Source organism: Camelina sativa, chromosome 17 (assembly GCF_000633955.1).
Source record: "Camelina sativa cultivar DH55 chromosome 17, Cs, whole genome shotgun sequence".
NCBI classification, from domain to species: domain Eukaryota; kingdom Viridiplantae; phylum Streptophyta; class Magnoliopsida; order Brassicales; family Brassicaceae; genus Camelina; species Camelina sativa.
The window spans coordinates 17889157-17901454 of NC_025701.1; the positions used below are offsets into that span (position 1 = coordinate 17889157).

General features: G+C 33.4%; 2 protein-coding genes and 1 pseudogene across 2 annotated transcripts in view; 1 reads left to right on the plus strand and 2 right to left on the minus strand.

The window, feature by feature from the left end:
* LOC104757535 (AP-4 complex subunit epsilon) overlaps positions 1-2887 on the plus strand; it is a 5536-nt gene extending 2649 nt beyond the window's left edge. Inside the window, exons 6-10 of the mRNA XM_010480285.2 lie at positions 591-647; positions 729-845; positions 1214-1291; positions 1374-1517; positions 1588-2887. Coding sequence (XP_010478587.1) covers positions 591-647; positions 729-845; positions 1214-1291; positions 1374-1517; positions 1588-2559 — 1368 coding nt within the window. The 3' untranslated portion in view covers positions 2560-2887. The remainder of the gene's footprint in view (positions 1-590; positions 648-728; positions 846-1213; positions 1292-1373; positions 1518-1587) is intronic.
* On the minus strand, positions 3618-4469 carry LOC104759596 (annotated as a pseudogene).
* Positions 5158-9814, minus strand: LOC104757536 (beta-galactosidase 15-like). The gene is made up of 16 exons (XM_010480286.1): positions 9653-9814; positions 9353-9561; positions 8723-8789; positions 8541-8633; positions 8252-8395; positions 8076-8164; positions 7772-7877; positions 7576-7663; positions 7445-7485; positions 7157-7252; positions 6905-7066; positions 6520-6820; positions 6323-6432; positions 6000-6221; positions 5708-5919; positions 5158-5609 (listed from the first exon to the last, which is right to left on the minus strand). Exons 1-16 carry the CDS (start codon positions 9800-9802, stop codon positions 5222-5224), a joined length of 2478 nt encoding a protein of 825 aa, XP_010478588.1. The 5' UTR covers positions 9803-9814; the 3' UTR covers positions 5158-5221.

Consider the following 12298-nt stretch of genomic DNA (forward strand, 5'->3'; position numbering starts at 1 on the left):
ATTGCTACTGTCTAACAGGATCCAGATGATACACTAAAGAGGAAAACATTTGAATTGTTGTACAAAATGACCAAGTCCTCTAATGTAGAAGTGATTGTTGACCGAATGATTGATTACATGATTAGTATCAATGACAATCATTACAAAACTGAGATAGCATCTCGTTGTGTTGAGTTGGCTGAACAATTTGCTCCAAGCAATCAATGGTTCATCCAGGTAGCAAGCCAATCTCCCTCGTAACTGTGGCCGAACAATATAATTACAAAATCTTGGTTTCAGTTGATAGAATTATTACTGTGGCTGTACTGCAGACCATGAATAAAGTCTTCGAGCATGCAGGAGATCTGGTAAATATTAAGGTGGCACATAATCTGATGCGTTTGATTGCTGAAGGATTTGGAGAGGACGATGATGATGCAGACAGCAAGCTCAGATTATCAGCTGTATGTTGTTCATTTCCTTTTCTGTTCGTTCTGCATTTATGAGCAAAGAAATTAGTAGTTTGTGTTTCTGTGATATGAACGATTTTTTAACAGAGAATAGAGTTGATACCTGAAATTGCACTTATGAGTGTGTTTTTCTTGATGCAGGTGGAATCGTATTTGCAGCTTATTAGTGAGCCAAAGCTTCCATCCCTGTTTCTTCAGGTAGATTTTGTTCTCAGATCTCTCCACTTGCCTTTTTTTCACATTGCATTTATGCTTCTTACTTTTGGATTTAAACTTCAGGTCATTTCTTGGGTCTTGGGAGAATACGGCACAGCTGATGGGAAATATTCTGCCTCCTATATTAGTGGAAAGCTGTGCGATGTGGCAGACGCATACTCAAGTGATGAAACTGTAAAGGTAGTAGCTCCACAGCTTTCAAATATTATGCATCTAAAAACCGTTGCCTTCTTAGGTGTTCTGGCCTTTAAATTCTGTGTATGGTGTAGCTTCTTCAAACACTCGACTTGTTTCTTAGATCTCCACACTTAAGTTGCATTAGGACACCATGGTAGATACTGAATTCCTTGAAAATGTGACTATACCCATTGCGTGTTAACTCCTCTTCCTAAAATGTATTCTTACCCGGTAGAATTACTATCAGGATTATCAGGATTATTTGCTAGTACATGTACATGAGAGCGGTGATTTTTCCACTTATGCAAACTTAGTCCAGTTGCTACCTGTATACTGCCTGAAATAGTAATGGTTTCCTCTTCTTATTGAAGGGTTATGCTGTTTCTGCACTGATGAAGATCTATGCATTTGAAATTGCATCTGGGAGAAAGGTGGATGTTTTGCCAGAGGTCTGTATCTTTAGATGGTTCTGAAATTAAAAACCTATTTTATAGCTTGCTTTGTCATGGACTGATTGGTTTTATAATACAGTGCCAATCTTTGATCGAAGAGCTACTGGCTTCACATTCAACAGATCTTCAGCAACGTGCATATGAGCTTCAGGCTCTCCTTGCTCTAGATGCCCGTGCTGTTGAGACTATAATCCCTTTAGATGCTAGTTGTGAAGACATTGAGGTACGTTCTCTCTTCATATGTTCCCTTCGAATGTGGATTTCTTGAATCTTATGGTCCATTTCTGAATTAGGTTGATAAGGAACTTTCATTTCTCAATGGCTACATCCAACAAGCTATCGAAAGTGGAGCGCAGCCTTATATTTCTGAGAGAGAACGCTTGGGGATGTTTGAAACAACCGATTACCATCCCCAAGATCATCATGAAGTTCCATCTCATACTCTTCGATTCGAAGCCTATGAACTTCCAAAGCCATCAGTGCCACCACAAGCTTCGACCGAGCTTGTTCCAGTACCTGAGCCTTATTACAGCGAGTCACACCAGCCAATTTCAACATCTTTGGTGTCTGAACGAGAGTCATCAGAGATCAAGCTGCGACTCGATGGAGTTAAGCAAAAATGGGGTAGACCGAGCTATCAATCAACCACAGCAGCTTCTTCCACTACTCAGCAAGCAGCAAATGGTACCACTTCACACTCGGATGGAGGAGTTGGTTCATCTAGCTCAAAGCCTCGAAGCAGTTACGAACCAAAGAAACCAGAAATCGATCCCGAGAAACAGAGACTCGCTGCATCCTTGTTTGGTGGATCATCATCGTCAAGAACTGATAAAAAGTCTTCTGGTGGTCACAAGCCCACAAAAGGAACAGTTAACAAACCGGCAACTGTCCCCAAGGAAAATCCAACCCCTGTTCAACCGCCACCAGACTTACTCGACTTAGGCGAGCCAACGGCTACAACTGTTTCAGCAATGGATCCTTTTAAAGAGTTGGAAGGGCTTATGGATTCTTCGAGCCAAGATGGGGGTTCGAACGATGTGATGGGACTATACTCAGATGCAGCACCTGTGACCACAACCACAAGTGTCGACTCTCTCTTATCCGAACTGTCTGATAGCTCCAAAGGAAACTCACGCACGTATCAATCTCAAACCTCAAAAGGACCAAACACGAAGGAAGCTCTCGAGAAAGATGCTCTTGTTAGACAAATGGGTGTAAACCCAACAAGTCAGAACCCTACACTATTCAAAGATCTCCTTGGCTAGACGAACCAACCGTCCATTCATTAGCTCACCACCATCATCATCATCATCATCCCATATTTGGTAATATGTTGTGGGTTTTGGGGATTACTATGTTTCCAATTCAAGAACAGCTTTTTGTTGTACCTAAGTTTCTTATCGATAGGAACTTATAGTTTACAAAACACAGAAAGGTAAGTCACGCATCGAGATTTTTCATTTTTTTTTTTTTGGTTTCTCGTTTAATTTTGGAGTCATCATCAGGTAATGGTTTTGAATTCGTCTTTTTGTGTCTATAGAACATTTGTATCATCTTTTATTTCTTAGAGGTATTTAATTTTTCTGTCAAAGAGTTCATCCCTGTTGGGGACTATGATCATCAGCGCGTTCTTGTCTATATCTATATCTTCTCCGCTGTTCTCTTCGTCCTCCCTATCGCTTTCTTCTTCTTCTTCTTCTCTAACAAATTTCAATGCCACTGCTTGAAACCTTTAAAATAACGAATGAAATGGAAAAGAAAGCAAATGAAGATGTCATGATAGGACTTTGGGAACTATGCTTTTATGGATTTTTATCTTGACATCAAACTTAGTGTGTGACACTGGCATATTATTTTTCTACACAATTTTTTTTTTATAGCCAAAACATGTGAAGGAGTCATGTATTGATGTTCAGATTTGCAAGTATCATTACTCATTAGGTTGTGAAGCTTCAAACAAAACTAAATTTCTTTCCATGTTCCTAAACCAAAAGCAACGAAGACTATTCCTTTAGATTTCTTTGTTTCTGTCTAAATTAAAAGTGATGTCCTCTTTCTTCCTTAACGTCATCAAGTTTTCTTCAATAGAATGCTATTATTTGACTTTCTAACAAAGCAAGCTTTAAGCTCTCTGGACATAGCCACATAGGTAGAAAAGATGCAATCCAAGAGAAAATCCGATGTTTGAACTTTGTTTCCGACAACGAAGGAGAAGACAGAAGAGAGTTTCATAACAACCAAATCATTTTATTAGAAGTCGGTCTCTTATTTAATAACATCTCCATATAACTAATAATGGAGAAATAATTCCTAGGATCAAAAGCACCTACGTCCTTCGGAAAAAACCCATAGTAATACCTAAAATCTCTAAAAAAACAAACTAGCAAACAGCTTCGACGGCAAGCCTCTTAACAGCACCACCACACTTTGGTGCTCCAAACTTCTCTTCGGAGACATCAATGGAACATTTTTCCTTTCCAACACATTCCTTAGTGAGAATAGCAGCAGCGTCGTTGCTTGCTTCACAAGTTCCTTTTTCAAAGTATCCACAGTTGCCTCCTGGGTTACCAAACGAAGCGAATTTGATGGCGGAAATGGGTTTTCCATCGCACGAAAGCTCAAGAACGTTCTTCTCATAGACATTTGCACACACTTCCGACTCCAATTGTCTGAAAATTGACAAGTGATGGGTTTCCTCCAATCTCTTCAAACAAAACCAACATGTTGTCTCCTTCTGAGTTCAAGAAAGAACGAGGAACATGGTACCTGATAAAAATAAAATAAAAACATATTTCCATGTTGAAACAAACTCAACCAAAAAAAAGATATGATTTTGGACCATGAAAAAAACAAAAAAAAACAGTACCATCTTTGAGTAGGTTCTCCACAATTTGTTTGACACTTTTCAGCATAGTAAGTGCCTATGTAGTTGCATTCGGCAGAACAACCATCAATATCTGCAAGAAAACTTGGCCAATAACGTCCAATGTTGTTTCCATTGATCCAAGCCGTTCCTTTTCCAAGACCCAAAAGATCAACCACAACTGGTTCACTTCCCAAAGGAGCCTTGAAAGCAGTCTGCAAGAAACATTGGAATGATAACGATTTAAAAATTGCATTCAGAGTTTCGTTAGCTATTGGATTTTAATATCTACTTTACCTTATACCAAGTCATGGTACGGTTGAATGGTACACTTTCACCTGACCATGTAGAAGGTGATTCTGTACTAAAAAGTTGGTTCTCAAACCCGCTTAAACCGGTTTTATAACTCCATTTATGAGCTGACAAGTCTTTTACTATGGTTTCATCACCGTTTCTTCCAATGATAAAAACTGGTCCGGTGATTCCAGCAGGTACATTTTCGAAAAAGGCACCATAGTTCTAAAATAAATAAAAAAATAAAAAAATAAAAAAATTTGGTTAAGGATGAGAGACCTAAAGAGAATGGTTTATAACCTAAGAGCAATATAATTCATACTCACCGGAAGGCCTACGGTTATACTAAGGAGGGTAATGACATTGGCACCAGGGTTGAATTTCGCGTCTTGCTCGAAAACATAGTGAAATTTTCCATCTTCTACTCGATAATTTCCTAAAATGAAAAGAAACAAAAATGTAAAAAATAATTTTCTTTATATACTGAGAATTGTTGAGAAGCATATATATAAAATTTAATTACCAATATGTTGCCCATTGACAAAAGCGTGAAGCACATGAGCAGTACTGTTAATACGGAGAGACATGTTTTTGCACCAAACCGGATCTTGTTCTTTGAGATTAACCGTAGTCATGTACCAAAGATAATCGCTTTCGTCGTTGCTTACTACTTTCTGATCAAANTAATGGAGAAATAATTCCTAGGATCAAAAGCACCTACATCCTTCGGAAATAACCATAGTAATACCTAAAATCTCTAAAAAAACAAACTAGCAAATAGCTTCGACGGCAAGCCTCTTAGCAGCACCACCACACTTTGGTGCTCCAAACTTCTCTTCGGAGACATCAATGGAACATTTTTCCTTTCCAACACATTCCTTAGTGAGAATAGCGGCAGCGTCGTTGCTTGCTTCACAAGTTCCTTTTTCAAAGGATCCACAGTTGCCTCCTGGGTTACCAAAGGAAGCGAATTTGATGGCGGAAATGGGTTTTCCATTGCACGAAAGCTCAAGAACGTTCTTCTCATAGACATTTGCACACACACTTCCTACTCCAATTGTCTGGAAATTGACAAGTGATGGGTTTCCTCCAATCTCTTCAAACAAAACCAACGTGTTGTCTCCTTCGGAGTTCAAGAAGGAACGAGGAACATGGTACCTGATAAAAAAAAAAAAACAAACATATTTCCATATTGAAATAACCCAACCAAAAAACGATTTGATTTTGGACCATGAAAAACTAAAAAAAAAACGTACCATCTTTGAGTAGGTTCTCCACAATTTGTTTGACACTTTTCAGCATAGTAAGTGCCTATGTAGTTGCATTCGGCAGAACAACCATCAATATCTGCAAGAAAACTTGGCCAATAACGTCCAATGTTGTTTCCATTGATCCAAGCCGTTCCTTTTCCAAGACCCAAAAGATCAACCACAACTGGTTCACTTCCCAAAGGAGCCTTGAAAGTAGTCTGCAAGAAACATTGGAATGATAACGATTTAAAATTGCATTCAGTGTTTCGTTAGCTATTGGATTTTGATATCTACCTACCTTATACCAAGTCATGGTTCGGTTGAATGGTACACTTTCACCTGACCATGTAGAAGGTGATTCTGTACTAAAAAGTTGGTTCTCAAACCCACTTAAACCGGTTTTATAACTCCATTTATGAGCTGACAAGTCTTTTACTATGGTTTCATCACCGTTTCTTCCAATGATAAAAACTGGTCCGGTGATTCCAGCAGGTACATTTTCGAAAAAGGCACCATAGTTCTAAAATAAATAAAAAAATAAAAAAATAAAAAAATTTGGTTAAGGATGAGAGACCTAAAGAGAATGGTTTATAACCTAAGAGCAATATAATTCATACTCACCGGAAGGCCTACGGTTATACTAAGGAGGGTAATGACATTGGCACCAGGGTTGAATTTCGCGTCTTGCTCGAAAACATAGTGAAATTTTCCATCTTCTACTCGATAATTTCCTAAAATGAAAAGAAACAAAAATGTAAAAAATAATTTTCTTTATATACTGAGAATTGTTGAGAAGCATATATATAAAATTTAATTACCAATATGTTGCCCATTGACAAAAGCGTGAAGCACATGAGCAGTACTGTTAATACGGAGAGACATGTTTTTGCACCAAACCGGATCTTGTTCTTTGAGATTAACCGTAGTCATGTACCAAAGATAATCGCGTTCGTCGTTGCTTACTACTTTCTGATCAAACAATTTGCTCATTGTGGACTCTCCTTTTCCTTTCAAAAGGACATTATCTATGTTCTCTGGTCTCCATGACCATTTCAGAGTCGAAGGCTCATCCTCAGCCTCATTAGGTTTCTTAACCATTACTGAAGTCTGAGTGTTAATCTGAAAAAGAAAAAAAGTTAAATGAGTTAAAAGTAACTTCAATAGTGCATAAATTTTTAAATTTTGAATGGAAGAAAAATAAACCTTGGCAGTATTGTAAGCCACAGTTTTGCAATCTGGTAAAATGCTAACAGACCAAGGGGGGACGTCGTAAGATGTTCCTTGGAAATTGATTCTTGCATCTGAGGTTTCATTTACGTTTCCAATGAAGCAGCTTGAACCTTCTTCCGTTTTATAAATTGTTGCCTATATAATATATGTTCATAAATATACTATTGAAAAACATTTAAATATAATAATTTCTAGAAAAGAGGTAAGCTAAAGAAGGATAATTACCGTGACTAGGTTTCCAAAATCAATAGTGGTAATGTTTCCATGTGTGANACGAAAGCTCAAGAACGTTCTTCTCATAGACATTTGCACACACACTTCCTACTCCAATTGTCTGGAAATTGACAAGTGATGGGTTTCCTCCAATCTCTTCAAACAAAACCAACGTGTTGTCTCCTTCGGAGTTCAAGAAGGAACGAGGAACATGGTACCTGATAAAAAAAAAAAAACAAACATATTTCCATATTGAAATAACCCAACCAAAAAACGATTTGATTTTGGACCATGAAAAACTAAAAAAAAAACNTGTCCGTACTTTGGTTGGCTCAAATGACCTAATCAATTTTCACCATGTTAGTACAATTTTTTTTAATTATTCTAAAAAACTTAAAATCAATTTAAATGTGAATATATATTATATTTACCATATTCATCAAGAGGAGCATCATAATCATATGTAGTTGTGATGTACGGTCCACCAGATGTTCTATCAAAGTTGGTGCCTCCATGGTACTACAAAAGTAACATATAAACATTTGGTTATTGTTATACTTAATGATAATTCATTTGTGTGCTTACTTAATCAAATAAACTAATTTTTTATTATTACAAATATTTTACCATGTAGTAGTTTTGGAATGTTCCTCCTCTTTGGAAGAATCTTGCAACGGCAAAAGCAACATCTTCGCTTGTTCGGTGAGGGTTTTTGCTTCCCCAATTCTTATACCTACAAATAAAAATATATTAATTTGGGGTCAGTGAAATTTAATTCTGTTTAAATATTAAGTAAATGAAAATTTCCTAAAAAACGTACAAAAAATACTTTTTGTCAAAACAAAAAAAAGTTCAAGGATTTTCTTATTATTTTAAGATAATAAATAATAATTACTTAATTACAATAATGATACAAATAAAAAAAACTAACCATCCGGTCCAATTCTCAGTCCACATTTTAGGAGTGTTGGGGTTGTTTGGTTCAAAATTGTCGCAATAATAACCATTGCATGTGTTCAACTGTAAATTCAAATGATTGACAAAGAATTAGTCTTTGTAAATGTATAAGTTAATATAATAAAAATTCATTAACTTTAGCTTAATTACCATAGGTTGAGGAGCATCATCTTGTTGACACATGATCCATGGAATACCAATATCAAGAGAATTGGCCATTTTTGCACACCACTGAATATATGCCTTACCGGCGGCTCCATATGATCCAATTACATTTCCATACTCATTTTCAATCTGCATATTTATTATTAAAAAATATATCAAAATTATTATCAGCTTATTCTAGCTTTTAGATCCTAAAAAAAAATTGAGTGCACTAGATATAAACAAAGATTATATATATAGATAGTGAATGACATAGTGTTAAAGAATTAATTACCTGAGCAAGGATAATTGGACCTCCTTGTGATGCAAATAGTTTCTCTTTCTTGACCATTTCTACTATCATAGTTGTAAAATTTTGCATCTCATTCTACATATAAATCATCCATATATTAATAATTAAAATATATATAGTATTACATATAAAATCTGATAAATGATTATCAAATGTAGGATTACCATAAACGCAGTATTAGTAGTTCTGAATTCCATGTTGGGCATGTTGTGCAGCCACACTGGAAACCCTCTATTTCAAAGGATTAGATGATAAAAATACCAAAATTAGTCCACAGATATATAAATTAACATAAATAAAACAAAAACTAACTGATATCATCATAAACTAAGTAATGGAGAAGGAGTAAACAGAGAAATGCGTATATTATAAGAATATAGATCACTCAAATTTTGATCCTCAAAACTCTTATTGTTAAATCGTTTATGTTAAGTTGTAAACACCAGTACTTTGCATTAAAATTATTCAATTAAAAATTAAGAAGACATCCACATCAACGTTACCTCTAAATTTTATTCAATATTTTTTTTATGGTAAACAAAATCTGATATATATTTTCGTGAAATTCAACATCCAGAATTTTATTAATCGAAGCCATTTGGTGACATTATTAATTGACCGATAGTAAAATGACTGACCACTAATGACTTACATAACAAAAATAATAAAAACAGCCTACTCTAGAAATAAAAAGCACATAGCGACTCAAAATGAACCGAAATGAAGTTAATTTAAACGTGCATGGAATTAAATCATGATATTATTAGTAAAATCAAGCTAGTTTAGTTTATTACCCGTAGTTCCACTCTGCGCAAACATATGGTCCAATACGGAGAACTCCATACAATCCTTGATCTTGAATGGTTTTTAAGAATCGAATAAGATCTAGATTTCCAGAGAAATCATATTGACGACGAGTAGGTTCATGTGCATTCCAGAAAACATAAGTCTCGATCGCATCAAGACCTCCTTCTTTACCCTTCTTTATAAGATCCGGCCACATCTAGCAACAACAAAAAAAATGTAGTTAATTAACAATATTACTAAAATCTCAATAGATTCACCACTAACATATATGTTGATATGTAAATTACTTCAGGGGTGCTTCTAGGATAGTGGATAGATCCAGAGAGAAGAATTCGACGATGACCATCAATGGTGATGGCTCGGCCATCGTGAGAGACTATTGTGGCAGCACAACCACTTATGAAGAGAAAACACAAAAGAAATCTTAAAGAAACCATCACTGTAGAATTTTTTTTTCTTTACTTGAGTGGAAGAAGAGTTAAGAAATCAATGGTATATATAGGAATAGGAAAACAAATCTTAACGTAAAGATGATTTTAGATTTTGTTGAAATTGTTTGGATATTAATCGGGTTTATTCAAAATAAAAAATATTAAGAAATGGATAAGCACAGTAGCCACGTGTTGTATAAGATTTTTTTTTTTGCCATCATCAATCCACACAAGACCCGATTCATATTCAAGTCCTACTATGCAGGGTAACATAATTTAGTGGAGTCGAACTCCGGTTGGATCAGTCGCATAGGTGGTATTGTATAAGACTTTAAGTAGAACTTTTTAATTAAAAATCTTTTTATTATCTCCATTTTAGTAGGTCGATGAATATAATTCTAATTTAATTTTTAGTTATTTGGTTATTATTTATTAATGACTTTCATTCATAAGAAACAAACATTTTCATCGGTGGTTTGTTTAAGTGGGATTTCAAAAACAAAATCAGCTCAATATCCCTAGTTTATGGGATTAGATTATCCGTTTATTTTTATTGACTACAAAATATTGAATTTTGAAATTAATTCATTGTTGCTACATTTAACCAAATTAGTTTTTTTTGTACAAACATTATCCAAACTCCAACGGATTTTATAGAGCTGAATTTAAAAGTAAAAACCGAGCAAATGATGAAACAGACTCAAGTCTATAACTAAAAGGGTTAAAACAATAATAATAATGATGATGTATCTTTTACTTATCACTGATTATCCCAGTCTAACCAGTTTGATTATCCTTTATTTATCTCAAATTTTTTATTTACCTTTTATGTTAAATAAATTGATCGGAGTTTAAACATTTTTTTAAAAGATAATACAATTATACTGTGTTAAATTTGAATCTACCTAATAAGATAAGAATTTATCTTGTTTCGACAGTCTAGGATAAGATCAGTATTTAGTTTCTGTCGTTCCGGTTCCCAAATTCCTAGTGCTAATTTTATCATGTAATGATGAATGTGTCTTCTGAAAAAAATTCATCCAAAGATAGTATTCGTTAAAATTTTGTAACAAATTTTATTATATTTTTACAATGATATTTATACGTGACAACTTTATTACAAACGTGTTTAAAAATAACAACAAAATTTTGTTGCGGTTTTCATTATAAATTAGCAACATTTTTACTACATATAATTATTTCTTGCAAAATTTGTAAAAAGTATTAAATAATTATAAATTATGGCTATTTTACTAGAAAATTATGTTACAAATTACGTGACACCTTCTGTCATAATATTTACCATATTTATTAACTCTTTTGCAAACATATATATATATATATATATTATTTTTTAACCATTTTCTCACTTTTAAAATAATATGGATAAGTACAAATTTTAATCAAATGAGAATAACTAACTTTGTTTAAATGAGAAAAATCTTGTTAGTTTAAATATATTTTTTTGTCATGTGTAAAGAGAAAAAAACGTTCACCTATTCGCTTTTTTCTTTTTATTCGTTTAGGTTTATTAATAACTGGTTTGAATTTATCCACTATTATTCAGTATAAAAATTTAGTATTGGTATAAAAAATAGAAGAAGAATTTAGTATTTCTTTGGAATTAGTTGGGTTTGAAAAATGATATATATATATATATAATTTATTATAATAATATAATATTTTTGGTAAAACATTGTAGATTTTATAATAATATCCTTAATGAACAAGAAGAAACAAAAAAAAAACGTTTAAAAGAAAAAAAAAATTATATATATTATTTTATAATAAAACGTTTTTAAAAGAAATATTATATATATATATTTATATAAAGAAAGGATGCTTAATACTTATTTAACACTCATTTATATGATTGTTTATAATGTTTGTGAATTCCTTTATTTTTTTAATCAAAAATTTAAATCTAATCTAGATATAATATCATGATGAAATATTTTAAATCTTGTCACCCAATCTTGTCACCCAATCAACTCATAAACTAATTTATAGAGATGCATAATATTTTTGAGATATAAAATAGTGATGATTGATTGATTTATAAAATATGCTGTTTGATCATATTTTATTGGCATCAATTCTTTAAGGGGTTTTAAGACCAAGTATTTGATTCTAATAAAATCACTAATTCTTTAGAACAATTTCAAGAAAGTATATGATTATAAAGTCTATAAATAAATAAAAGTCAATTATGTTAAGAAAGACTATCAAGTTGAAAAAGAATATCATTGATAGAAATATAATCTATTTGTCACAAAATATTGTTGTTATCTAGACACAATATAGTGAAAAAATATATATATTATAATCTTGTTATTTATGACTGGGTGAAATTATGAGATTGATGAATAATCGTGAATCACATCCTATTATCTTGGTCTATTTTTTGAAGTGAATATGACTTTATGTTATATATAAGAAAAAAAGTTATTGTGAAAGTTGCTATAAAAGTGACCATGATGTGGATATGATATATAAAGTCGC